Source organism: Mustela erminea, chromosome 1 (genome assembly GCF_009829155.1).
Source record: "Mustela erminea isolate mMusErm1 chromosome 1, mMusErm1.Pri, whole genome shotgun sequence".
Lineage (NCBI taxonomy): Eukaryota > Metazoa > Chordata > Mammalia > Carnivora > Mustelidae > Mustela > Mustela erminea.
Window position 1 is genome coordinate 34432440 of NC_045614.1, and position 27864 is coordinate 34460303.

The 27864-nt window shown below is 46.8% G+C and overlaps 1 protein-coding gene across 1 annotated transcript in view; it reads right to left on the bottom strand.

The window, feature by feature from the left end:
- LRIG1 (leucine rich repeats and immunoglobulin like domains 1) overlaps positions 1-27864 on the bottom strand; it is a 110352-nt gene that overhangs the window by 64589 nt on the left and 17899 nt on the right. Inside the window, exons 2-3 of the mRNA XM_032324569.1 lie at positions 8264-8335; positions 150-224 (exon numbers count right to left, since the gene is read on the bottom strand). Of these exons, the coding sequence (XP_032180460.1) occupies positions 150-224; positions 8264-8335 (147 nt within the window). The remainder of the gene's footprint in view (positions 1-149; positions 225-8263; positions 8336-27864) is intronic.

A 27864-nucleotide genomic window follows, 5' to 3' on the forward strand; every position in this document is an offset into this window, starting at 1 on the left:
GTACTTGTCGTGAGCATTGGGGCTCTGTGGAGAAAGGCTGTTCTGCACCAGCGAGCACAGGGACACAAGTTTGCCTGCCACCAAATGTCAGCAAGACAATACCATGGCCTCAAGACCCAGCCCAGGGTTCCCCAAGGGGCACCACTTACAAGAAGAGAGAGACGATGTGAGATGAAGCAGCACCCAGGGACGGCACGGCTGTCAGCTCATTGTTATTGAGGTACCTGTAACAACAAGAAGACATTTCTCACTTAAGTCAGCTGTTTGAAAAATTTCACATATATAAAGTAAATCATAAAACACTGCTGAGGGGCTCCTGGGTGGCTCAGTGGGTTAAGGCCTCTGCCTTCAGCTCAGGTCATGATCCCAGGGTCCTGGGATCGAGCCCCGCAATGGGCTCTCTGCTCAGTCGGGAGCCAGCTTCCTCCCCTCTCTCTCTCTGCCTCTCTACTTGTGATCTCTGTCTATAAAATAAATAAATAAAATCTTAAAAACAAAAAACAAAAAATACTGCTGAGTTGGCCATGGGAAGATGATACTGCAATGTTCACTAACAGATAAAGAATTTTAAGATTTTATTTATTTGACAGAGAGAGAGAGAAAGCATGAACAAGGAGAAGGGCAGAAGCAGAGGGAGAAGCAGACTCCCCACCAAGCAGGGAGCCCGATGGAGGGATCAATCCCAGGACCCAGGGATCAAGACCTGAGCTGAAGATAGACGCTTAACCAACTGAGCCACCAACGTGACCCAAAAGATAAAGAATTTTAAAAGAGACCTTTTAAAGATAGTTAAGTCACATGAGCTCACAAAAACAAACCATCTGTCACAACTATGGTTTAGAAACACACTCTCAAGGGGTGCTACCTGTCTTCCAGATTCACACCTAGTTCCGAATTCAACACTCACAAACAGGGAGCAGTAATGAAAGGTCAAGGTATGTGGTGCAGAACAAAAAGCACCCGAAATTATTGACAAGGATGTTCCTGGTGGGCTGGAAGAGTCAGAAAGGATTTGGGGAGAAAGACCATCCCTTCCTGGTTGCTCTTCCACATCTGAGACACGCGGTTCTACAAATCACAGCTCTGCCATCACCAAAGGACAGTGCCCTCGTATCCAGGGCCAGAGCCTCCCCCATGCTCAGAGTTCCCAGGAGCTTGGGATATGTGAACCCGTTATTCCAGTGCCTCAGCTGTGCAACAAGTAACAAGGAAGCTGGACTTGCGCAGTCCCATCTACTTGGGATTCTAGCTTCCCTGAACTCGGATGAAGCCTCCAAGCACGTTTTCCAGGCATGCGTACATTCAGACACACACTTTTGCACAAAGACATTCTGAAAACCCTCCCCAGACCAGACAAGCTCTCCAAGCCCCTCCAGCCGTCCAAATCTTCATGAAAGGGAAAGCCCGCAAACCAAAACACAATTTGCTGGGTCTGCCCCCAGAGGCTCTGCAATCCAGCCTCCTTACATGGACATGTATTTCCAAATCTGGGAAGAGAATCCAAAATCAGACTTGCAAAGTGAGCCCAAAAATCCTTAAGAAAGCCAGAGCACAGGGATCTAGCTTTCAGCTGGGTGACAAGCTGGAAAGAAACTGTATCTGAGATGCAGAATCAAAGGAGTAACACTAGGTTATCTTACTCTTTTTTTTTTTTTTTCCTCCTTAAGAGACTGTGTGCTTACATGGACCATCTTGTTACTGTTTAAAGACAAGGCCGCTGAAGTGACAGCTGCATTCATACAAGTATACAGCTAGTATTGGCTTGAATAGAATCATCTGGTTGTCTGCCATCTTCTATAGATGTGAACAGGAGGAGAAAAAAAAAAGGAAAAGGCCTTGAATTATCCCATTTGCTTTCTTCAGTGCCAAAGCCAGTTAGAGATGAGGCTTGGCAATTACTGGGCCGTGGGACACAGAACGTCTGTTTCAATAGCTTCATGACTGAAGCATCTGGCAGAGAGAAAGCAGATCCGTATCCTGTGGCAAATCCCTTCTTCACTTAAAGGGCCCTTGTCTGTGTGCTGAAGTAGACAATTAATTACTGGAACAGTCTCTTATCTGACGGCCCCCGGAGTCAGCCTGTTTCTGCTTCCCCTCTTTGCTCCTCCAACGCTGCGGTGATCCATTTCCCATCTTGGTGTAGGGATGATGAACACTCTCCAGCGGCTTTCATCTCCGCTAATACACTTTCACGGTACCATCAAGGCACTTAGTACTCGAGGAGACCCTCAGATCTTTGCAGAGCAAGGAAAACTAATGTCAGGGCCAGCTGCCAATAAGGCAGCTTGTGTAGGAAGTCTTCAGTGCCTAGAGATCTGTTCTAGAACATGATGATGGTGCTAGTAAGAATGCTGGCAGCAGCCAACCGATGGAGGGGCTGCTAGGTGCCAGTCATGGTTCTAAGGGCCTTCCAGTGCATTAACTCACTTTAGACCCCTACAGGGTAAAAAGTCCCATGGAGATTCCCATTGTACCAAGGAGGAAATGGAAACACTGAGGTGTGGACTAATTTGACAGTCGCTGTAGTAAGTGGCAGTGGCCCGGGAAGTGTAGCCTCCAAGTCTACCTTCCAAACCACTCACTACCCTCTATTTCTTTATAATTACAGCAGCAACTCCACATGCATGATGCAACTGCATCATTACCACTCAGACTCAGGTACCAAGTCCTTGTGCTGGTCCCTACCCTGCAGCTAAGGGCTCTAGGTCAACATTCAGCTGCAATCACGTGACTAAGGCCGCACAACGAGATAGCGGCGCAGACAAAAGCAGAACCCAAGAATGGCTGCCAATCAGAAGCGAGCCACAAGTGGCAAAGCCAGCAAGCCGGAAGGCTCCTAAACCCTCAGGGAATATGGTGGCTGTGCCTCGGGCTGCTTAGGATCTGACTTGATGCTAAACCTGAAACCGGCAGCTCGGACTTCTCTGCGGGGGAACTTCTGAACGACCTTGATCTCAGGCTGGCCCCACCACACATACAACAAACTGTTCCCCCTGATTTCACAGAAATCAATGAACAAGGAAAAGGGGTGGCACAGTAAGATATCAAATGCTGCCCAAACTGCTGGAAGAGGAGCATACAGGTGCCACAGTGCTACAGATCAACGGGGCATTTTCTCTCTAGACTGGCAGTCCACAGATACAGGTAGAAAGCACAGGCCCTGACCCCAGCAGGACAGCTCGATCTACACAGAGGACAGGCGGCGTCCAAAGGAGGAGAGCTGCGTGGCCCACCCACCTCTCGATCATTCCTACATAAAAAGCCCCGCTGGTTAAATGTAAATCGGTTGACGCCGCCACTCCTGGCATTCTGTGTGTGCCCTGTCCCCTGTAGATGCGAGAAGATACCACACTCGCTCTGAGACACGACCAACTTACCAGCCCGAAATAGAGACTGGTCAAAAATAGCACGACCAGAGCTCAGAGGGAAAGCTGAGTGCAGTCTCCATCAGGAAACGAGGGATTTAGGACAGGGTTTGATGAAACTTTCTGAATATCAAGGCATGTGCAGTCTTCTACCTTTCACACTCCCCCCACATTTGCTCCCATTGGAAGTCCTAAAAGCCCCTCTAAAATGTCTTGCTTCTTGAACTGATTTTTCCTGATGATTCGGGACCACGAAGTGCCTCTCTCGGGTGCATCAGACCACGAACCACGGCCCAGCCCTGGAGCTGGAAGAGGAGTCAATAAGGGAACTGGGGGCCCCAAGGACTGGCTGACCGCAGGGCAGACCCGAGGGGGGGCCTTTCCGGCTCACCCATCGTAAGGTGAGCATGGGCCGTCTGGACGCTCTGAAACGTCCCATTACTCAGCTTGCCGAAAGGAAGTACTTGTATTTTGTAAGATGCAAAATGTTAGGAAGGGCGTTTCAGAGTAGTTTAATTAGTATCTCCATCAAGTGAGGCTCCCACAGACAATGAAAACAAACCCAAGGAGTGATTTTGGGTTACGGGGCTTTACGGCTTTTTTGTTTGTTTGTTTAATTGCCATATTACGGCTTTTTTGTTTGTTTGTTTAATTGCCATATTATTTATTGAATAGCTGAGCTAAGCGCACAGTAACATTTTCCAACTGTTTCAAAAGAGAATAAGCAGGAATGTACAATGAAACCTGCAGCTTCCTTGCACTACAGTCCCCTGGTCGGCCTCCAAGAGGAAGCGTGTGGGCTGCCAGCTCCGAGAGATGTATGCGTGTTTCTCTTTTACACAGATGCTTGTGAATTATACAGACTGTTCTGCAGCGCAGCTTCCCTCAGTAATACGTCTTGTAGATCTCCCCCCATTCTTCTGACCAGCTGCAGAGTACTTCCTCAGCGGGCAGGAATGAACTATCACTTATTGAGCCAATCCGCTATGGGGAGGCATTTTGGGTGTTGCCACAGGCAAGGAGAGAGCTGCCCTTCATAACACAGTGGAGGAGAAATTTGAAACTTCAGTTAGCTTTGCTTTTTCCAAGGGACAAAGTCATCCATAGCAGGTAAGAGCCAAGGTTCCGGAGTCAGGCTTTTAGCTCCTTAAGACTAAGGCATACTGATAATGATACATAATGCTACATCGTTTCTGTACCAGAAGGCCAGAGGGGCTTGGTTCAGGACAGGGATGGAGGGGATAGTTACATTAAGTGCGCAACTGCAAACAAGAATACTAAGGATGGAGTTTGTGCAGGAGGCCCTCAGCTCAATGCTGACATGCGCCATCTCACTGGGTCACACGCCAGCCCTTTGAGGAAGGCACTTAAGTTCCCTCCACCTTAAAAGAAGAAAGTGAGGCACTGTGAGAGAGTTGTGGAGTGGGGGTTATTAGGAAGGGACGTTTACAGCTCGGATCTGCACATGGGATAGCTCTGGGTTCATTCAACCCCAATCTGACTCTAGCAACTGGAGGGCCATCAGCGGGTCACTTAACCTTACTGTGCCTTAGTTTCCTTTGCAAAAAAAAAAAAAAAAAAAAAAAAATGTAAACAACATCAGGATCAACTTCATAGGGCTGTGGCAGGACCCGGCTGAAATAATTAAACCTAGCGGCTTAGGATCAAGCCAGAAATAGAGTAAATGCTTAACAGGTGGTGGTAATTCACAGCCAAAGAACAGTGCCTCAAAAAGATACCCCTGGTTCTTGCAGCCCTCCCTTAAACACACACACACACACACACACACACACACACGGTTGTAGCGGGCGGGGAGTATGGTCCTGAGACACCAGAGAGTGAGCCATAAATACCCAGAGGCAGGGCACACTCAGGCTTCCCGGCCGCCATGAGGAACATTTTAGGTCAACGGCCCTGGAAAGCACACAGCAGCGCCCACAGTGAGCATTCTCGGGCCAGGCAGCAAGCACGTGACCTGTGTGCAGCTCTTAAAGAGGACGGTATAAATAGCCCCTCTTATTAATAGAGGAGCCTGGCCGTCCAGGACCCCTGGCTGGAGGCCCTCCCTGGTGGGCTTTCCTCAGAGCTGTGGGCGGCACAGACCGTGTGGCTTGGCAGCAGCTGCTCAAGCGTCCTCATGGCCTCCAGGGGCCTCCAACAGCCTTGCTTTCTCTCGCCAATGGGCCACGATGGACTGTGGTTCCAGACCTCCAAAATCAAACCACTGCTAAACCACCGCCTGCTGCTTTGCCAGCCTGTGGTTCTCCTCTCACTGAGGTTTCCAGATCAGAGGGAGGGCTGTGCCGGGTTTAAGAGAGCTGACAGCTCCCGGGAAGGCCTTGAACCCACTTAATTTAGAAGCATCTGTATGTCAACTATGACTTTTTTTTTTCTTTTCTTCAATATCCTTTCCCACCTCCCCACCCCTTACTCCTCTTTCCCGTCTGCCTCCACTATGGATCAGAATTCCCTCCGGGAAAGGCCCAGATCTACATCAGTGAGAAGTTCCATTGCTCTGGGCTCCAGGGAACTCATCTTGACCATCCTAGTGTGACAGCAGGGACTGTAAGCGGTCATAATGGTAAGAGGCCCCCAAGGATTTGTTTCTTAATAAATAAGTAAAGCCCAGCTTTGGGGGCTACGTGCTTCCAAATGTTGCAGAAGGAAATAACACTCAGTAGCCTCACCATGTGCAAAGCGGTGGACATCACCTCCAATTTAATAATTCTAGGTACCACTGGTCATGTGTTCATACATCCACGTTGCAGACAGGGAAAAGCAGCACTGAGGCACTAAGTAACTTGTCCAACGACACAGACCGGCAAAGAACAAAACCACAACTCAAATCCAGGTCTGTCTACTACTAAAATTTGTATGATTTCCACTACACCACAGTATCCAAAAGACGCAATCTCTGTCTTCAGGCCTCCCACACTAGGAAGGGAGTGTTGGCACAGAAAGCGTGGCAAGAATAGACTGGGGCAGGGGGTAGGCCTATTCAACCACTTGCTAGCATGCAATCCCGGCCACGCCTGGTCCATGCCTTGGTTCCCTCGCCTGTCTGGAGAAGGTGGCAGCCACAATGAGGAGGACAGCTGTGCTAAGGACAATGGCTAGCTAAGGTCAACCTTCACGAGTGCAATATCAGAAGATGAAGGAGAGCAGTCGTCACACACAAAACAAGGAGCTCGGGATGCGGGCAGGGGCCTCAAATGCAGCAGGAGTTCCGAAGAGGAGAAAATTCAAGATGGAGACAAAAGGGTCTATTTTATTAGGTCAAATTTGCACAGTGACCCACCTCCCGCTTTCCTGCTCCCTCCACTGGCTGCTGACTAGGGTCCTGGACAGAATATTCCCAAGGGCTCCTTCCAACTATGAAGCTCTTTTAACTTTGGAAGTTTAAACCTTTTTTAAAGACACATGGAAATCATAACCTCAATCTGGAGAATCTGGAGATGGGGCTAGGGGATGCTGGTATTTTGCCAATTGCACCAAGGGATAAAACTAAGTTTTGTTTAGATAAATCATCCAACAATGAAATCAAAGAATAACAAACAAGGACTTCTATCGGTTACATATAAGGACCAAAATGTGTAAACCACTTACCTAATAGTATCTAATAAAAATCACTGAAAATAGAAGCACAACAGGGTGAATAATTTATAGACTATCCATGTGTAGTAGGTTTTACATAAAACTTTAAGTGGTGCCTGGGTGGCTCACTTGGTTAAGTGACTGCCTTAGGCTGAGGTCATGACCCTGGAGTCCCAGATTGAGCCCCACATCGGGCTCCCTGCTCAGAGGGGAGCCTGCTTCTTCCTCTCTGACCCTCCCCTACCATGTGCTCTCTCTCACTGTCTCTCTCAAATAAATAAATAAATAAAAATAAATACACAAAATAAAAATTTAAGTGGGACATCTAAAAAGTTTTAACTTCCATGACAAAGTATTCAAAAATGTGAAGGTTAAGTACAAAAACTGATAGAAAACTGTACAATATATAAACAGTTTGATCTCCAAATTCTATGTGTAGAAGTATTTATTTTCACAAAGCATTCATAATGGTTATTACATCTGGTGATTTGAATTAGTCTTTACTTATTTCTAGACTCTCTTAATTTCCTGCTGTGGTTATGTACGACTTACAGAGAATTTCTTTAAAGTCCCTGTGAACTAAAATCCTGATAACCCCAACTTCTATGTTAAAAGCAGAGTTCTTGGGGTGCCTGGGTGGTTCAATGGGTTAAGCCTCTGCCTTTGGCTCAGGTCATGACCTCAGGTTCCTGGGATCGAGCCCCAAGTCGGGCTCTCTGCTCAGCAGGGAGCCTGCTTCCCCACTCTCTCTGTCTGCCTCTCTGCCTACTTGTGATCTCTCTCTCTGTCAAATAAATAAATAAATAAATAAAATCTTTTTACAAAAGGGGGGGCAGAGTTCTTCACAGTCAAAAAGAAGGAAAGAGGGAGGCCTGATTTCCAGGACCCTGCACAAGGCAGGGGACTGGTTGAGACTGCTGATGGGAGGGGACAAGCCAGCCCTGTCTTCCATTTTCCTGCACCTGTGTTTCCTGGGGAAGTGGAGGTAGTGGACTGGCACATATGGCAAATATGCTTGGGCTCAGGGGACTACTTCCCCAGCAACCGCAGGGGCAGAAGCAGGTGGTGTGCCAACACAGAGGGTCCACAAGGTTTCCATAAGGGAGGGGACCCTCCTATCCGCCCCCCCCCATGTCCCCGTTATTTCCCTGGGATTCTAGTGTGCCCATGGGAAGGGAGGGGCTCCAGGGAAGGAGCACAGAAAGCTGGCAAGCTTATTCTGCTGATCCAGGCTGGATGAGAGGGTTTCCCCAGGAGCTCTTAGTCCCCCACCCCCAAATGGAAGTTGAGGAGAAAGCACTCACACTTCCTGTAGATTCGGCAAGTCCTCAAAACCAGCAGGGTCAATCTCAGAAAGTTTATTATAGCTCAGGTTTCTGGTAAAGGAAGAGCAAAAAACAATTAGTGATTAATTAATTAAAGCAACATGAAACATTAAACCCCAAATCCAGAACTCTTCTACTCTGACCCCCCAACCAGGCCGTCTCCCTCGTAACCGCCCCATCATCCCATACGTTATTTGAAGTAACCTTAGTAACACTGAGATTTACAGACAGAGCTCCTCCCCACATATATCCACAAACAAGTCACTGTGAAAATCTCAAATCACCGAAAGTAGCGAAACCCAAATGGATTTCAGTCGATGTAACCTCACCACTTAGCGACTTCTAATGGTAAGTCAGTCCTCTATCTACGTTAGAGTGTGCTGATCCAAACATTTTGCACCGAATCAGATCCCAGGCTATTCTGAATAGCATTTTAAAAATCAGTATTTTAGTAAAACATCAAATATTGCTCAGTAGTCCAGAAAAGGAGGGGTCAGGAGCCGACCCTTTACTGTCTACAAATCAGTGGTTCTCAACCGGGGATGGCGTTGGCAATATCTAGAGACATTTTTAGTTGTTACAATTGCAAAGAAAGGTGGGGTGGGGCGTAGGGTTGCTACACACATCTTGTGTGTGTAGGCCAGATATGTGGCTCAACATCCCACAATGGCACAGGACAGCCCTTCACAACAATCACCCGCCCTGAGTGCCAATGCTAATAATATTCAGGGCTTGAGAAACCCTGGTCTGAGCAAGATCTGATGACGACAATCGCTAAGATGCACACTCCAAGTTGAAGGAACTGCTTAGAAAGTTGAGACCTTATGAGACCCTAATTATAAGGTTATCCACGAACATGATGCACCCATCAATGAATAAATACTGGGAGTGACAGTCACACAAGAGAGAGAAGAGCTGCGGTTATGGGGAACTCATGGCTGGTCTTAGCCAAAGGCAGTGAAAGCCTCCCACGCAAACAACCTTCTCAAGAAGATGGCACCTGCCGCGATCATTCAGAATGACCTCTCTCTCCTCTCCTCCCCGAGCTAGACCCTTAGACAAGGAGCTAGCAAGCTGACCTGTGTTCAGTCAGCCAAGCATCTCGGATCAGCCCTCAGGCTAGGCCAGTTTGATCTTTCAGGAACAGAAATCCAGAGACGTGGTCCAAGTGGAACCTTGGTGCACACTGTGCCTTGCTCCCTGCCACCAAAACACACCCCGTCCCACGTATGCCGAAGAGGTCAGCACTATTCATCTCAGCTATTAATCCCCTTGGCATTAATGCCAAGTAACGGAACTGCGAATCGTGAGTTTCAAGTCTATCATTAAGCAGCACTAAGTGGCAACTAGCTTTTAAACTTCCTCCAGAGACATTCCAATCAATACTAACCTACAGCTGATACCATTTCACTGTCGACTCAAGGCAGTCATCTAAATAAAAGTCAGACTGCACTTGAAATTAATGGTACATCTGTGTTCAGGGCACAGCCTGAATTAAAAGCAATTTGTCCAGAGATTATGTTACTATAAAAATTGAAGGTGGTAATTTTTTAAACCACATACTGAAGTCAAGTGCGAGCTTGTCTGTGCCTGGGGGTATTTATGATCAGGTACACAGAAATCAACAGGTTAGACTTGAAAAAGTAAATCCACAAATGAAGAGAATTCTTTCACATCAGAAAAAAGACTGGACAGAACGAAATTTTATTCTATTTTGAGAGGGTTACCATAAATAAGAGGGCTGGAAATACTGTTCCTGGGTCTAGAGATAACGTGAGTTTACAGTATCTCCAAGGTTTGCATCATCATTGGTTATGAGAGCTACTGAGCTGGAGGAAACATCCAGCGAAGACTCAGAGGTCACAAAGGCAAGAGCCCTGGAGGGCAAGCAGGCAGTGTGGACGGTCCCCCTGCCAGGTATGCAGAGAGGCCGACACAGAAGCGCTTGCTGGCCCATCAAATGGGGGAATTTGCTCCTGTCTCTAGAAACTAGGCCAATGCAGACCAGTCTTCATTTGGAAGAGAAGCTCAAACTCTGAATTCTTAGGTGAAATCCTTTCAATTCTTAAAAAAAAAACAAAACAAACAAACAAAAATAAAGTAAATCTGGATGGGTCAAACAGGCCACATCAGACTGAGGACCACCAGTTTTTAACCTCACGTTCTGGGCCACCAACTCTTCAGGCATTAAGTTCAAAATGCAAGTCTTATTTCTGGCTTATAGATGTAGCCAGGGATGGGCGCAGTCTCTGGAATGACATTACTCCCCTTATTCCCCACTCCAGGAGTGGTATTAGAATAAAACCATTTTTTAAATCGTGACACCCCTTTGGTCCGTCGTCCTTGTAAAGAGCAGACAAAATTTACTTAAATTTCAAAAACGTTGTATAATTTCTGCTCGTTAGGTGAGGCTCCTTGGAAAAGGGTCTTCTGCAAGCTAGTCTTATGCGGAAGAGGGACAGTACGAGGCCCTCACGCTGAGATTCCAGCAAACAGCAACCAAGATGAGGGCAACTGCACGTGGATATCAACACCCTCCCTGGGCCTGCCTGGAGGGGGCCCCTTTTTGACATCGAATGAACTCAAAAAGCCATCTTATCAACAGATGAGTGTCAGAGACAGGTCTGAAGGGTCATCCTCCCAGAGCGGCCTATCAGCAATTATGGACAGAGGACACAGGCCAGAGCTCAGGTCCCCTGCAACAGCTTTGACTTTTGGCCACAGAGATGCCCAGCTGTGAGGTCTGAGCAGCGACCAGTCCTGAAACCTGGGGACAAGCTGCTGACCTTCAACTGCTGTATCAGGAAATGGGGGAAATATTTACTGCCGTCTCCTTGACAAATATAATCTGAAAGGAAGTCCTCAGAGACATTTTCTGGTTTGCTCATCCCAGCGAGACGAACGCGCCGCATGTTTCTCTGGTGTGGTTTATACAAAACGTAAGAAGTTACCATCTTCACCACGCTGAAGTGTGCAGCTCGGCAGCATGAAGCGTGGTCACGCTGGCGTGCAACCACTGCGACCACCCAGCTCCCCCACTCTGTCACCATCGGCCGAGACTCCGTAGCCCGGAGGAACGGCCCGTCCTCCCCTCAACCCCCCGCAGCCTCCACTCTGCTTTCTGTCCCTGTGGATCAGGCTCTTCTGCAGACCTCATGTATCCGTCCTTTTCCGTCTGGCTTACTTCACTCAGCAACATGTCCTCAAGGTCCGTCCGTGTTCTAGCCTGTGTCACAATTTCCTTCCTTTTTAGGGCCGAATAACATTCCATTTTGTGTGCCTGCACACACACATACCCCGTATTTTGTTTATCCACGCAGCAGCTAATGGACCTGTGAGTTATTTCCACCTTTCCGCGATGATCAAGTACACTATCATCAGCACTGTTTTTTTTTTTTTTCTCCCAGCACAATTTTCTATTGAGACATAACTGACAGGTCCCCAACATCATGATAGGATACCTCAGCATAATTCTTAGTTTTTTTTAACTCTTTGACTGCTCTGCTTATGGCTACGACTCATTTCTCAGCAGTTAAGGAAATACGTCTGTTCAGTCCAAGAATTGTGCAGGGAGGGTTGTGAATTCTCATGTTGGGTCAGAAGAACAATCGAAGGGTTAATTAGTTTTTAAAAAAAAACCCACCAAAAAAAACCCAAAAATCTTTCACGAGGTCTCTCTTTCAGGTGGCAGCTGACACGCACACAAATTTAAAGTATCTCACGTATTTCTCCAAACACGATTGCCCCTTCCCAGGCCCGACATCTGAATGTGTCTTTGGCTGAAGGTTTCAGATTCTCCTGTCAAAACAATTCATCTGTCAACAGGACAGATGCTGTCAGAAGCATTTCTGCACCTTTCAGTAGCAGCGAGGGCTGGAAAGAAACCTCTGGGAATTCAGTTACCGCGAATTGCAGCTTTCACTAAACATTTTGTCAGCCATTGTCATAACACAAATTTTCCCTGTTCCTCGTACAAAGGGTGTGCAGAGCTTGGAACAATCGGGCCCAGTCGTAGACATTCTTTCAGCTAATCCGCTGAAAGATGACTGTCCGGCCCACCATTGGGAGAACACACAGGAGGGACCTCTGCGGAGAATGGCTCAAGTTTTATCCCAGTTTTATCTGTGTCTGAGAAGTAAACTGTTCAACAGTGTGCGACAACAATCTGCTTGCTGAGTGTTTTTCCTGACAAAGACCCCCAATCCTGACCCCACTGTGTCGGAAGAGCTAAGTCCGTGAATAGCCGAGCAGTCACCACCGTTACGGAAACCCGTGCCATCCAACCCGGTAGCCCGTGGCTGGCCATGCAGCTACTCACTGTCACACTGAAAGTAATTAAGATTACACAAAATTGGGGCACCTGGGTGGCTCAGTGGGTTAAAGCCTCTGCCTTCAGCTCAGGTCATGATCTCAGTGTCCTGGGATCGAGCCCCGCATCAGGCTCTCTGCTCAGCAGGGAGCCTGCTTCCCCCTCTCTCTCTGCCTGCCTCTCTGCCTACTTGTGATCTCTGTCAAATAAATAAATAAGATCTTAAAAAAAAAAAATTACACAAAATTAAGAATTCAGTTCCTTGGTCATGCTAGCTCTATTCCAAGCTTGCAACCGACACGGGAAGCTCACGGCTATGGTAAGGCCCAATGCAGACAGAGGACTTTGCCATCATGGCTGAAATTTCTACTAAACTGTCCTGTACGGAAATTGTTCAGGAATTAATACATATTTTGAGTGAACTGGCACTTATGGAAGAAACTTGGATCTCAAACATAAAACCGAATTTCCTAATAATTCAAGAGCTTTGTTAAAAATGTGGTGGGAGATGGACACTGACCTTAATACATATCCTTTAGCCGCACAAAATCTCAACCATCCCAACAGAGGAGAGGGCATTTGAAAATTCAATGCACTAGGAAGATACTCCATAAAAAATGCCCTCTGAGTGTAACTCTATAGGCTTAATCAGTATTTACATAATCGGACCAGCATCTTCCTGGATTACAACCAGAACCGCATATTACAAACTTGGCAAACATTATTCAAAGCTGGCAAACAATAATTCATTGACTCCCTGGAAGCTGAGGGATAAAAAGTTCCGTTTGCTATTGAGTAAGCTGTGGTGAGGAAGTAACCCCAGCATCGTTAGACCGATGTAATGAGTATTTCCTCTTCAAATGCAAGCCTTGCTCACAGACCACTGACCAACACAGACAAACCTCCTGCTCGGGAGAGCCGTGAAATGCCGGGCTGTCTTTTTCAACATGACCAGGAATCCTAATTCACGGTGGAAGAAAGGGGTCCTAACTCCATGACAAGCTTTCCCTGGGGAGGGAGGTTTTTTTTAACTCAGTTTGGTTTCCAGGCCAGCCTGTTTCCCCTTACTCAACTCCGTCTGGACCCCTGAACATCATAGTATTTGCATATTTTAAGCCTTTGATATTTGCTAAACTGAGTAATACAGCCAAAAAGAGAAGTGCGAAGCCATCCAATGACCCATCTGGTGAGCGCTACTGGAACACCCAGGGCTAGCCTGGAAACCCCTTATTTCTTGGAAAACTGGGGTCCCATTCTGACCTCAAAAATTGTGCTTGCCACCCACTGAAAAAGGACTCACCTGCTTAGGACTCCCCAGGAAAAAGCGATTGGTCCTTTCAAAGTTCAAGGGGTGTGAGTGAAGAAGAACATACAACTTGTTAAAGTTATTTAATCCCTTAATCTTTTAAGGCCATTTCTGCTGCATTCTTACCTTCTGAGAAGTTACATGTGGTGCACATCGAGTTCCAATAAAATCACCACATTAGGCTCCCTAGACCCACATTACAGGTTTTATGAGAATAAGGGATTTCTTTTTAAATCTACAATATTGAATGCTCTTATCTTTTTTTCTCTGTTGTGATGCTTCCCCTCCTTGACCAAAATCCACGACTGAAAGGCTGATAATATGCATTAAAGGCTTAGATGGAGAATAATAATAAAACTGCTTCTTAAATGGGAATCATGCCTCTGGCATCCTCACCCACGAATTCCCACTCGGGAGATGGATTTTGTACTTGCTGCTATCTTTCCTCAGGAAGTTAAGAAGCCCCATAGTCCCTAAACTGAGGCTTAGAAAAAGAAACACATTCTGCAAACTGTTAAAGGTAAAGTCACTCAGCTATCAACTTACTACATACAGCTCATTTTGTCATTCGGTCAGATTTAAGAAAGTAAGGAATGAATCACAGTTACTTCCATTTTTGAAATTGTTACAATTGATAAATCTCTGTGCACACCAGGCCTGCAAGCAACACAAAAAAGAAGAGATAATATGCTCTAGCCATACAAGGACTTCACAGTAAGTGCCTGCATTTACTCCTTAAAATTGGCTATAGAAATCAGCATGGGCCTCTGAACTCTAATGCTTAACACATTACCTGACAGAAGTTACCCCTGCCTGCTTCCAGAATCCCAGAAGTCTCATATGTGCCTCCCTATCTTAATGGCTCGCACCTCGTACCCCCACCCCACAGATAATTTCAATACAGGTCTAAGTCTTTGTCCTTTAGTAACAGACAGATGTCAAGTTCAAATATTCACTGTCTACAACGTTTACTGCACTGTGATAAATTCTAACACAAATGAGGGTAAGATCTAGTCTGTAACCTATTGGTCAGAAAAGACTCTGAACCAAAGAATTACAGTCAAAGGCTCTGATAACAGCAAGCATCTTCTGAATGGTAGACCAGGAGGTACACTGTACGTTCGTGGTTCTTGGGCCAAGGCTGAACTGAAGGGAAATTTATTTGTTTGTGAGACTGAAGAGTGTCTGGAGAAAAAGTTTTCACCAAAAACATAAAAGTTGCAGCTCCTCTTCGGAACAACTGTTGGGCCAGCATTCCTGATTCCAACCACCAGCTACACTTACTTGGCCAGGACTGCAGCTGACCATGACCCTCACTACTCACGTGCACTCCCTGTATTTGTCATCCTTGCATGGATACCACTGCATCCAGACGGCGGGTAGAGCGGGGAAGATTAGCTGTGATGAGAAAGGTTAATCAGAAAGAAAGACCTTAGTGCACCCTAAAAAAGAGAAAAGGAGCGTGGTTTTTAAGGAAGAATGCCAGAAAATAAAGCCAGAAAAGTAAAATAAGGTGTGAAAACTATGAAACTAGACAAAAAGCCAAGAAGTCAAGACCTCGTAGAAAGGAAAAGGGCAAGACGTGAAGAGTTTTAGGGCAAAGTCAAGAAGAGTCGTCTGTGTTATCAGATCACAACCCACTGGCCGGTTAAGTTAAGGGTTACATAAACCTAAACAAACCCCAGTGCCAGGTCCCTCCTGACAGTTAATCTATGGGGCCATTTAAAGCTGATTTCCAGAGGAAGAGAACAGCTCCTTGTTCATCTACTTAGAGTTCTGACCAAAAGAACCAACAGCCCCACCTCCACGGACAGTAATCAGCATCTGCTTTCTCTAACATCCCGTAACGTGGAAGACTCAAAAACCTGTTTTTCCTACCCAAATCTTAGTTTGGCTGAAGAGACAAAACAACTGAATGTCCTCTCATGCCTGGTTGTGGGGGTGGTCCCGGAGGGAAGTCCATAAATATCCCATAACACTCTCTCGGTAAATATGGTACATGCATCATTAACCCCTAAAGATTAATGAATGGAAAGGAGGCACTCTGGCCTCACCAGCTCTGCAGTTGGTGGGTATTTCACAAAGGGAATCTGAGCAGGAAAGAGCTGCTGGCCACAGGCTGCCCCTCCCACAAACCTGTCCTACAGGGAGCACCACCCATGACCACCCCAGCAGGGGAGAGGGGCCTACAGCCACCATCTGGTTTTGCTATTACAGAAGTGGCTTTGCAGAGACTTGGAAATGGGGAGGGGAAGAGAGGGGTCAGGAGTCTGGTCACCTACTCTGATCACCTACTCTCTGCTTGATCCAATCTCTGAAAAGGGATCACAAATTCGCCCTTTCAGAGAGTCCTCAAGCTCTAGAGGACTTTCCAAACTCATCACGCCCACAACAGGACAGGATCTCCCTTGCCAGGCATCATCCAGCACAGCAGCCCAGCCCTGCTGGGGAACAGAGGGTGGTTGCTGCCTCCCAGGCAGGCTCGCCTGCTTCATCAATCTCTTGTCCAACGCGGCCCTCCTGCCCCGAGGCAGCAGGCGCTCCGGTGGGAGCAGGAGGTTCATCAATCATGACCGAGAGGAGACAGAAGTGTAGCGAGAAGGCGTGCTCACCTCTGGCGTCACACGTAGGGGCTGGAGTTCCTTCAGTGAAAGGATGGAGGGCATTCTCCTACGAAACCACGCTCCACGAAGGCAGGATACAGAGACTTCTGCCTCCACAGTAGTTACAAACAGGTCGGGCAAGAGGCACAGGAAGTGAGGGACATATTAATCTGGTGGATACTTTCGGAATCCGTGCTCTGTGAAGTCCTCCTCTGGTCACAGATCACTGTTTTCCTATCCTAACACCTCACCTGGACCCCTCGGCCCCCACCAACATCTGCAGGAGGCTGAGCTTCTCGTAGAACCATGACTGCAGATTAAGAGTGCGTGTTAATACCATGACGCAGCCTTAGAACTCATTCACTTTGGTGTCACGTACGGAAATGTCAACTAGCAACAGCCCATAACTGTTTCTTTTGAGTCAATGCATCACGCGACAAAATTATGTAAACATTGGCACAACCATCAACTCTGCGTGACACTGTGATCAATGTCCCCTCCCCGCACACTGAAACGATTCTCCACTTAACCCCGACGGGTTTCACACACGTCGTGCCCTCACCGAGGGCCTCGCAGAGAGGAAAGTAAACGTTTTAACACATAAAAAACACGTAAGCCATCCAAAAGTACTCCTGGTCACAAGAACAGGGTGGTCAAATTCCAAGCCTGCTTTCTGCCAGAAGGTACAGCTGAGCATTTCACTGGGATAAAGGGATAAGGGAATTCTATACCACTGACTCTGGATTCTTCAGAACTGAAACCTCCAATACTCCAGTAACATACTACTTCTCAAGCACGGAAGACACGTTCAAATATACAAAACAAATCAACAGAAATCTCTCCTTCCCTCTCTCAGAGTCATTACACACCCTCCTCAAACCCTCTTGTCTAGGAGTTTCCCAAAAGCAGGAAAAGGGTAAAGGCATCTGGTAGGCTTTCTAACATGAGACTGGTCAACGAAAATTCGGACAGTACACAAACCTCTTGTTAGAGAAACTTACACCCAGAGATTTAAAAAAAAGAAAGAAAGAAAGAAAAAACTTTGCAGTAACTACCCTCTGGACAGGTAACGATCGGGGTTTGCTGTTGCTACAAGTACAGTTGACCCTTGAACAACATGGATTTGAACTGTGTGGGTCCACTTACAGAGCAGGGCTTTCCATGTGGTTCCCCTTCGTTCTGATTTTCTCAACATTTTCTTTTCTCCAGCTTACTTTCTTGTAAGAACACAGTATATAATACACATAACACACAAAATATGCCTTAAGTGACTGCTTATGTCATTGGTAGGGCTCTGGCCAACAGTAGGCTATTAGTAGCTAAGTTTTTCAGGGAGTCAAAAATTAGACACAGATTTTCGACCATGCAGGGGGTCAGCACCCTTAACCACCTCCTCCACTGTTGAAGGTCAACCGTATTTAGAAGGGTGATTTTAGGCAAATATACTTTTTGGTTACAAAACAGCAATATATAGTAAATTGCCCAACTGTCTCCCTTAAAAGGGAGAAAGAAGGAAATGAAAGCTTTCTTTTTTAAGCAAATACATCTGTGCAAACAACAGCTTACCTTAGTGTTATCAGCATCTCTTTCCTCCCCCACTCGCACACACTCACACACACACAAAATTTAAGGGACAAATGACATAAGTGGGTGTAACTACCTTCCCAGGCTAGAGCTGCTCATAAGGAAAATCCTTCTGGGAAGCCAGAACTTCCCAAGGGTGTGCGCTGGAGTCCTCCACCAGCTTCCACTGGAACATGCGTCCATCTTTCATTTTCCAACTGAAATCACACCCACTCCTCACTAATGTCTCTGACATCTTTGTGCCTCTCTGAAGCCCACGCACCCAGAATTGATAAGGCAAATGAAAATTCTAGGTGTACCTGCACTTAACCACAATACCCTACATTACAGAGTGATTAAGTCCAAGGTTCCTTCAAATATTACCAATATAATATTCTTTTGTCGGTTTTCAACATCGTCTTCTGGATTTCAAAATATCCAAATATTATCTTCTGGTTTAACCTTCTCTTCCTTTTCTGGCTACCTCAAACTTAAAAATGAAGATCTCTCAGACACAGAGAACAGATCCCTGGTATTAAGGCAGCCAAAGTAAAAAAACTGAATTTACCCGCAACTTTTCAAGGATACATCCTGTTGTATTACAGGGAGGCACGAGAGTGTCTCTCACTAAGTATTTAGAAGAAAACGCAGTTTTAAAAGGTCAGCCGCCTGGCTAACAGTTAAGTCGCTGACTTTATTAGCTAGCTTATCGACTTGGGATCTCGTTCTGTCAATTTTTCCGTTGGGCTTTTTCAAGTTTATGTGTCACGAAGTGCCTGGCTGAAGCCAAAAGGCAAGTTTTTTTTTTTTTTTTCTCTCTCTACGATACGAAGATGTCATGAAATGTGTAAACTTAAAAGGCCGTCTACATAGCTTTCCCGGGGCCTTGAGGACTTCTCCAGTCCCGGTGGCTGAACAGCTGAGAAACCCCAGGTCAAGGTGCACCAACCACCTAGTCGGGCAGCGTGCTCGGTCCCACACGGACTGCTTTCTGCTCTTAAAACATGGTACTTCCTTTTCACTGAGATTTCCAAGCACAGAGAATCAGATGCCTGTGACGTCCATCTTTGAACACACTAACATTTTACTCTGTCACATGGGAAACTGGCTGTGGAAATGACAGAACCGTCGTACTTTTCATTTCTGCTGCTGCTTTTTTTTTTTGACTCCTTCACCAAGGCCTCTAAAAAGACGCCTCGCCTCTTCCACACGGTCCGTCTACACTCAGCAGGGCCCAGGGCACCGTAACACACAGCGAGGCCCTGACATCCGTCTCCCCACACCTCCCCCCTCCATTCCAGCCTCTGCAGTTCCCGGTCCTGGACTCCCAAAGGTGTGTCTTCAAGGGTGGGTCCTCGCAATAAAGGCCACTTGCTAAACTCTCCTTCAGTCATATAACGAATACTGGCCCCTGTGGGAAGGGAGTCTGTTTTTCAAGTGAATCATGACCAACGGTGATGAAAGCCCTACCTATAATCGATAATCGATGGTTAATGGATCCCCCTTTGCAGGCACCAGCTACAGGCTGGAGAAACCTCCGGGGCACCACGTGTCCCTTCAGATGCCCCACAGCCTCTCTGTGTGCTAGCGAGAAGTAAGCCATTCTTTCAACATTACTCCTTTTTAAAGATGATGTCATCAAACACGGCTTGGTTAACATCTCTGTTCATTTTGCCCTAGCCAGGTTAACTCCTATCAAGGCTTCCTTCTAAAAAGCTCATTATCTTATGTGGGGGGGGGGGGGGGTGTAGAAACTCACAAGGAAAGGTTGATGCTCCTGCATACTTGACATTAACAAAACTGGCACCGCTAAGCCCTCTTAGGCTAGAGGGCACAAGATACAGGATCGAACCAGGTATGGTTCGGGGTGTGGCGTAGTTGGCTTCACATGGTCTTCCTCTAGCTAAGACTCCCCATGCTAACTTTCCCTTCTCCTCACCTCCCCCCACACTCTGTTCTCAAATAAGGTCAAAGCAAATCAAAGACCCTCCGGTCCCAGGCCTGGATCAGACAAGCAGACAAGCCACACAAGCGTGACTCTGCAAAAGAGCACCCGCCTCCTTGACCTGACACACACTCCACGGTGACTGATAAACCAGAGAGGGACTGGGTTCAGTTAGGTTTAAGCTTGCACGAGCACGAAGAGAAAAACCACCCACTTTCAGACCCAGAGAGCTACGGCAGAAAGCACCTGCACAAACCCGTCAGGGTGGTTTATAAGGTCACAAGCGCCTCCGAAAAGATCTTTTATTCCTCGGGCCATGGGACCAATAGCAGGCCTGCCACACTGCTGGTGTCAATATTTATCTAAAACCCAGGTATTCATGATGGTATAAACCAGGCACTTTTTCAATTTACTCATTCACGTAATTTACCACTACAAAGCCCCTAAACAGAGCTGCATTTACAGCTTGAATTTCTTTTCTTCCATTTCCATACGGGAGGCTGGCCGCGGGGCCCGCGGTCTAGGTCAGCAATAATCCTGGCAGTTTGAGAATAAGGCGCTCAGTGTATTCCAGTATCAAATGTCATTGCACCTGAGGACAATAAAGAGAGGGAAAAGGGAAACAAAGCACCAGCTCTCTCCCTTCCCAAGGCATGCATGTTTTCTGCACTGCAAATGAGCAAAGCCTAGACCTTGCAGTAAAGTAATCGAACTCCTAGAACCACGCCCGGGCATTTCTGAGGGTGACTTACTCGCAGTGCAGGATTATCCAGCAACCAACTCCCAAAGGCATGCAATGCCCAAAGGAAGACATCTGCTACTTGTTCGACAGCCCTTGTCTGGTGGGCTCCGATCTTCCTTCTCTTCACCCTTTACAGAGTCTACATACCTGAACCTCCATGTAAAGGCCTATACACCATTCCCCTTCCTAGGTAAAAGGCAGAGGGGTAACTAGTCTATTTATAGAACCTTCAGACCTCTGAAAATAGCTGTGCATTGCAGAAACCAGGTTCACAGATGGACTCCTCCAATCTCTCCCCTTTGGAGTCCTTAATTAAATCCCTTCTCTGCAAGGGATGCTAACTGCAGCTCCCTCCATGGGCTGGGCTGGCTTCTTCCGAGGAGACACCCTGCGGTGCTGACTTCAGGCTTTCATGCCAAGGAAACCCAGGCCCTGAGACAAGGATGGCTCCCTCTCCAGGGACAAATTAAAGAACCTGCCTCAAAGCCCTCTTGCAAAGTTACCGGGAAGTGACAGACATCTGAGGCCAGCTACCCATGATTCACTGAATCTACTTTTCTGACCCAACATACACAATTCTTCCCAACAAGACAGGTATCCCTACCAACCCCCTCACTCGGATTCTGGTTACTCCACACAGTCTGATAAACACAATCACGGAGCGATCTGCCAACAGGTTGCAAATCACTTCGGCTCCCTCCGAAGCAAAATTACGAAGGCAAGTGATGAGCTCTGATATCTGATGCATGTGTGGTCTGCGAGGGGCCAACATTCCTACCTCTGCTTTAAATATGCCTGCTCAGTGACAGCGGGCCAGCACACGGAGCCCCAAATGGAGGCAGCTGAGGGTGTGGTCGGTTTTATTTTTTTCCTACACAAAAATATACAGGGTACTTGAGCGGCCGGTATCTCCTCACGCACCCCAAAGTTAATAATTCACAAACCAACTGACATTCATCAAGGATCAGAAAATGTAAAGGTGGTTTGTGCAAACACTTGTGTTCTGGCTTTTACTTAACAGCGGGTTTATTTAACTGAGGGCTTCTGGTGCCCACGGGAGCAGGCAGTACCTCAAAATGTTACTTCTGACAGTAGATGCATGCTACCCGGGACGCCGAGCTTCCGAGTTTCACCTTATCCAAACTCCAGCGATTATTTCCCTCTCAGATGGAACAGTTGGACAATGCTCGTAAGGCAAAGATAAGGGACAAAATCGCCCTAGTTCGGTACTTGATTGTAATCAACGCTCTCCCATTTCTAATCCCCTCCTGTTAGACTCTCCCCGAAGCCGCCCATCACAGAAGGGGCACTCAGTATGGCTGGGGCTGCACTCATCCTAGCGTCCACCTGGATCTCAGACCAGACAGCCTTCTCTCCATGAGGAGGACGCACCTCCCCCAAGAGGAAGGCCCGGTTCCCTCTGCCCAAAGACTTCATGTTCCCCATCTCTCGTTCTTTCCTCTGTTTTCTGGTGTGGGTGGGCACATGTGAAATTATCAGGTTATTCTTACAGGCATGGAAGTACCAACTGAAATTGATTTTACAAACAGAGAAACTTAAATGTGGGCACACGGTTTCCTGATCTCAGAAAATACAGTTTTTAAACGTAATTGAACAGTCTGAGATGTCATGAAATAATACATGTTATTTATGTGGTAATAAGGAGACATTCTTAGAGTGTGTAACAAATTTTGACAGGGAAAACAGTAGTGCTTTTTGTTTATAAATTATGAGAACGCCAATGATACTAAGACATTAATAGTATACTATTGGTATTACATTATGAGCATACTGTGATACTTAATACTACTGATTTTTTTCCTTCCTAGGATACTAGTTTTTTGAGTAGAGTTGACACACATTCCACCTCTGTTCTTGATCTCACTCAGCTTCACCCTCTCTAAAATCATGTGCTGAGTATGGGGGGGAAGGGAGAGGGAACCTGAGGGAACCTGAGGAAGTCTTTGCCAGCCTCTTTCTGAGTGTCTGCACCCTGCTGCAGAACAGAAGGGTTCCCAGTCGTCGGTTGTGGTAGGTTTTCAACCCCAGGAAAGGAAACCTCAGAGGTCTGCGCACAGCCGTGGACCTACTACAAACAGGTGACCGACTTACCGGTAAATTACCACCAATCGGCTTACCAACCCCTGAGAGCTCCAAGGCCGAGTGCCCGTTCAGGAGCCTCGTTAAAGAGGTTACACATTAACCACCACGCATCTCAAGCGAGATTCTATCACCTCCACCATCTCCACACCTTTCACACCCTGCCTTTGAAAGGACTTCCTGGACATGGTGCCACAGAGTTTAAAATAAATGCAGACGAGTCCATTTTTTGGTTTTTAAGAAACGGCTACTTTCAGCACGTGCCACTGATCCTTCAAAGGCACCAAATGATTCCCCAGGAGGGAGAAAATAACACCCCACTGAAAAGATGTGTAGGTTGGCCAACCTGTGGTTATTTCTACAAGTGCATGTGCGCAGATGTTTCAAGGACACAGGGAAACGGTGCCTGGGGTAATTCACTCGGGGGGGGGGGGGGTCACTCACCTGGGTGTGGAAGTTTAAAAAACACACAAATGCTCACTGGGCACCTGCTGGGTGCTGGGAATGGCGCTGGGCTCTAGGACCATGCTGTATACTCTGGCCTCTCCCCACAAAGAGTTTACAATCTGGAGGAGGTAACTAGAGATGTGCTCTGAAGGCCCCCCCCCCCCACCATGAGGCAGCCCTTGTCTGGGCGTTCTAGGAAAGCCCTCTGAGGAAACGTTTAACCTCAGACCGGAAGATAGAGATGAGTCACGGAGGACAGGATGAGACCACAGGCAAAAGCCTTGAGGAAGGAAAAGGTTCTGTTGGGGAAGCAACTACCCAGTCCTGTCTGGGCAGGAACTCCAGAAAGCCCCCAGTCCCAAGCAAGCACGGAGGAAGGTAGGAGGAAAGGGAACAGGGGCTCGGAGTCACACAGGCTTGAGGCTGCGCCTCAGGGAGCACCCCCCCTCCCGTCCACCGCAGCCACTCTCACACTCCAAAACCAAGTCCCTCTCAGGTTTCAAATGCTGACTCCCAGGCCCCACACCACAAATTCAGACTCCAAGGTCAGTGGAGGAGTGAGAGAACACGGAAGAGCGATCTAGACACCGAACAGGGCACCGTCACGTAACCCCTACTTCACCTGCTTAGAGAGAGCCGACTGGTCACTCTACCTAAAATCGGAGGCTCGCCAACAGCGGTGCGGTCACATTTTCCAAGCTGTACCCGGAGGCCTTCGCTCAGGGTTCCCCCACCACCTGGAATCCCTGCCTCCCTCCGCTTGGCTCATCCAGAAGGGAACGAAAGAGTAGGAAATTAAAAACAAAAAACAGAAAATCTGATCCTCGACATCCAAGCCAAAGGCTCTAAATGCTTACAGAGATTCAGTACTAACTCCCAAATAACTCCATGAGCCCCCTCCCTCTGGTTTCTTGTAAAGGAAACCCTCCCAAGGCCTCAGCTTCCTTTCCCATTAAAAGCCACCAGGGCCAGCGTTTTCAATTAGCTGTGTCAGCCCACCGCCCCAAAGCCGTCCAAGTTCAATTTGTCTTCCCTCCCCCAGCTTCCGGTTGCCACCAAGCACTTCACACCTCCCTATTGTAAACCCGTCCAGAGCAATTACCCTGCCTGCCTTTGGACAGCCTCAATACTGCATTTCTGTCTAATTTATAGCTGCAAAGTCCTGTCGGCAAAGGCAGGCTTGCCCTGGAGCAGAGGAAATGCACAGAAAATAGACTTGGCTATAATGTATAGGCACAGCAAGTTTCCTTAAGTTACAGGTGGACAAATTCTCCTGTTTTCAGGGTACAGAACCCTGTGTGTGATGAGGTTCCCACAGAGACCCCCCCAAATCTGGAAGCAACGTAAGAATGTACCACGGTTCTGTTCTTTTACATTTTCTCCTCTGCCTGGGATACAAACCAGGGGGCAAGTAAACCAAGAAGGCCAGGAAAGTATTGCCCATTATATTTCTATCCAAAGATCTTCAGTCTTTAAAAAAAGTATTAAAAATGCAATTTATCTCACCTAAGGAAAGTAACACAGAGAAAAGCATGTCTGCCTGCGCAAAACCCCAAACCTTTCAAAATGGTACAACCTCTCTCTTTTTAAAATGACCCAATTAAAAAGTGGGCAAGGAATCTGGACTTGCTCCAAAAAGAAAGATAAACAAATGGCCAAAAAGACAGACAAATGCAGAAGATGCTCTGCATCACCCGTCATAAGTAAAATGCAAATCAAAACCACGAGGAGATAGCTCTTCACATGCACTAGGAATGACGATCATTAAAAAGACCACAACTACTGGTGAGACTGGGGATAAGAGGAAACTTTACACACTGCTGGTAAAGGGCAGAGTCCCTGGAAAACCTAGCAGTTCCTCAAAAAGCTGAACACATTTACCCTATGACCCAGCAATTCCACCTAAGGTATACCTATACGCCAAGGCAAATGAAAAGACACATTCACACAAAACCCAGCACACCAACATCAGAGCCGCATCATGCAAAAGAGCCAAAAAGTAGAAACAACCCACGGTCCATTAAGTGATAAACAGATAAACAAAATGTGGTATAGCTACACCATGGAATATTATGCAGCCATAAGAAGGAAAAAAATTGCTAACACATGCTATAAAATGGAAGAACTCTGAAAATATTCTGCTAAGGGAAAGAAACCAGACCCAGAAGGCTGGTATTGCGCAATCCCATTTATATGAAATGTCCAGAATAGGCAAATCCATACAGATAGAAAGTAGGCGTTGCCAGGGGAGGGGAGGAAGGAAGAAGAGTAGAGAGGAACAGCTAGCGGATATACAATTTCACTTTGGGGTGATGAAAATGTTCTGGAATTTGTAGGAATGGTTGTACAACTCTAGGAATACACTAAAAACCCTGGTCCTATCTCAGCTCAGGTCTTGATCTCAGTGGGGTAAGTTCAAGCCCCTGCACCGGGCATGGAGCCTATTTATAACAAAACACCCTGGATCCTGTCATTTCAAAAGATGATTTTCATGGAATTTGAATTATAGCTCAATAAAGGCTTGCTGCCTTATCAGGCTCTCAAAATTCTAATCTGAAAATGCCAACTAGCCACTTCTATACCGCAAAAATGCAAAAGTAATTTTCCAAGTGCTGGTAGATAGATGGAGTGGAGAGCAGGCAAAACACCCCCATTCTGAATGGTAAAGCCAGGATGCCACCTTCAAAAATCCCTCCCCCTCGTCAATCCTGTCTGCTTCCTAAACTGTACTAGACGCACTCCCCTAGCTCTGCTCACGAATTCCTCACAAGTGGAAAACCTCAGTTGGAGTGTATGCTCCCGCTGAAAACAAAGTCTCAGGATTTCGAAAGAGCATTTTTTTGTTCTTCTGAGTAATTATTTAATAAGGCCATGGAGAGCAGAGCTCCCAATGGCCAGCCATTCAAAAATTAAGAACAAGCCAGAAGGCTGGAAAAATGTCCCCCAAAGGGGAGAAGTAAATTGTTAGATTAAGATGAACATCTAACTGATGAAGGTCTAACCCCAGGCCAGTTTTAGAATCACAGCACGCTATTTCTGGAAAAGTCTCTCCAGTAGAAAGGTTGGAAACCATACGTTTCAATTTTAGATTAAAATTAGTTGAAGATCACTGGAAGCTGTTACAAATGCCCAAGGACCCCCACACCCCACCTTCCCACAGGTATGCTGGTCGTTCCTGGCCAGGAGCACTTTCCCTAGACCTCAAAGTGCTGTCCTCGCCAGCAAAGATGCAGTTAACTGGGAAGTCCGAAAGTCGAATGCAGCCTGGATTCTAACCAACATCAAAGAGATTCCCGTTGCCCTCATTGTGCAATAAACTTCTTTCACCCAACATCATTCACACTTTCAGAGTGCAAAGTTCACTCTGATATTGGTGGCTTTCTCACTTTGTAGCTTTTTTGGCAAGTGCCCCTTGGCCTGGTTGTTCATTAATATATAATCAGAACATTAAAAGCATTGTTTCACCTTCTAGGGAGTCTGTGGCCACTTTAATAAAGCTGACATTGTCCCCAGGATGCGGGAACCACCTCGCCACAGGCAGAGAACCCAAAAGACACCCCAACCGGAGGGCACGCACAGGCGTCTCTGCTCACAGGCACACAGAGTGCAGTATTTCACAAGATGTTTCTGGTATTCCTACATGGCAAAGGGATAAGATTAAAACGCTTATCTCACCACAGAAATTGACCTGGCACTTCAGTTCCTTTTAATCCTTTCAACACCAAATTGCTTCTTACCTTGCAAACCCTTCCAGGAGGGAGTGACAGCTGGGGCGCCAAGACAAACCAGGGAGAAGGGACGTCCTCCGCGCCGTCAGGCCGGCTCTGAGAATCGGGTTAGGGCGCTACTTTTACTTTTCAAATCAGACACACACACACAATGACAACTCACTTTCAAGACCATGTTTACTTTGCTGAAAGCCACATTCTAAATACGGCCTTGTTTGTAGGAGGGAAGCAGCAACCTTGTTTATGCTCCAAGTAGGTTTGACAGAAAAACCACATCAATTTGTTTTAAAATAATTTCCATTTGCTGGAAGCTGTTCCTGAAGGGTTCTCCGCCACGCTACTCTGCTCTGATTCCTACCAGCTGCAGGCACGGGGCACGCCAGCCACAGACGGGGCAGCTCGAGCACGGACAGGCAGGCTCTGCAGGGCTAGAGCGGTCTGGGGCGACTTGTGGCTCTCTGCAAAGCCTCCCCGTCACTCACCTCCAGAACACGTTTCATTGAAGAAGAATACCAAAACATTTCCTAGGTCAGAATCCAAAATCTATGATATGCCCACACAGAGCACGGCTTTCTCTGTGGTGACACCTGGGCGAGAGAGGCTTTTCAGTCTCTCAGAAACACATCATCTCCAGAATTAAGGATCTGGAATAGTGTTCAAGCCCAGAGTTCACAGCTGAGGGCACCAAGTTCATTTATTTAGCTAAATGAGTATCAGAAAAAGAAGGAAATTAAGAAAGGAAACGTCTATGAGTAACATGTGTACAGATCTTCAGCCTTATCATCCAAAAAAATGTACATTAAAATAATCCAATGCAATTTTCCTGTATTAAACTGG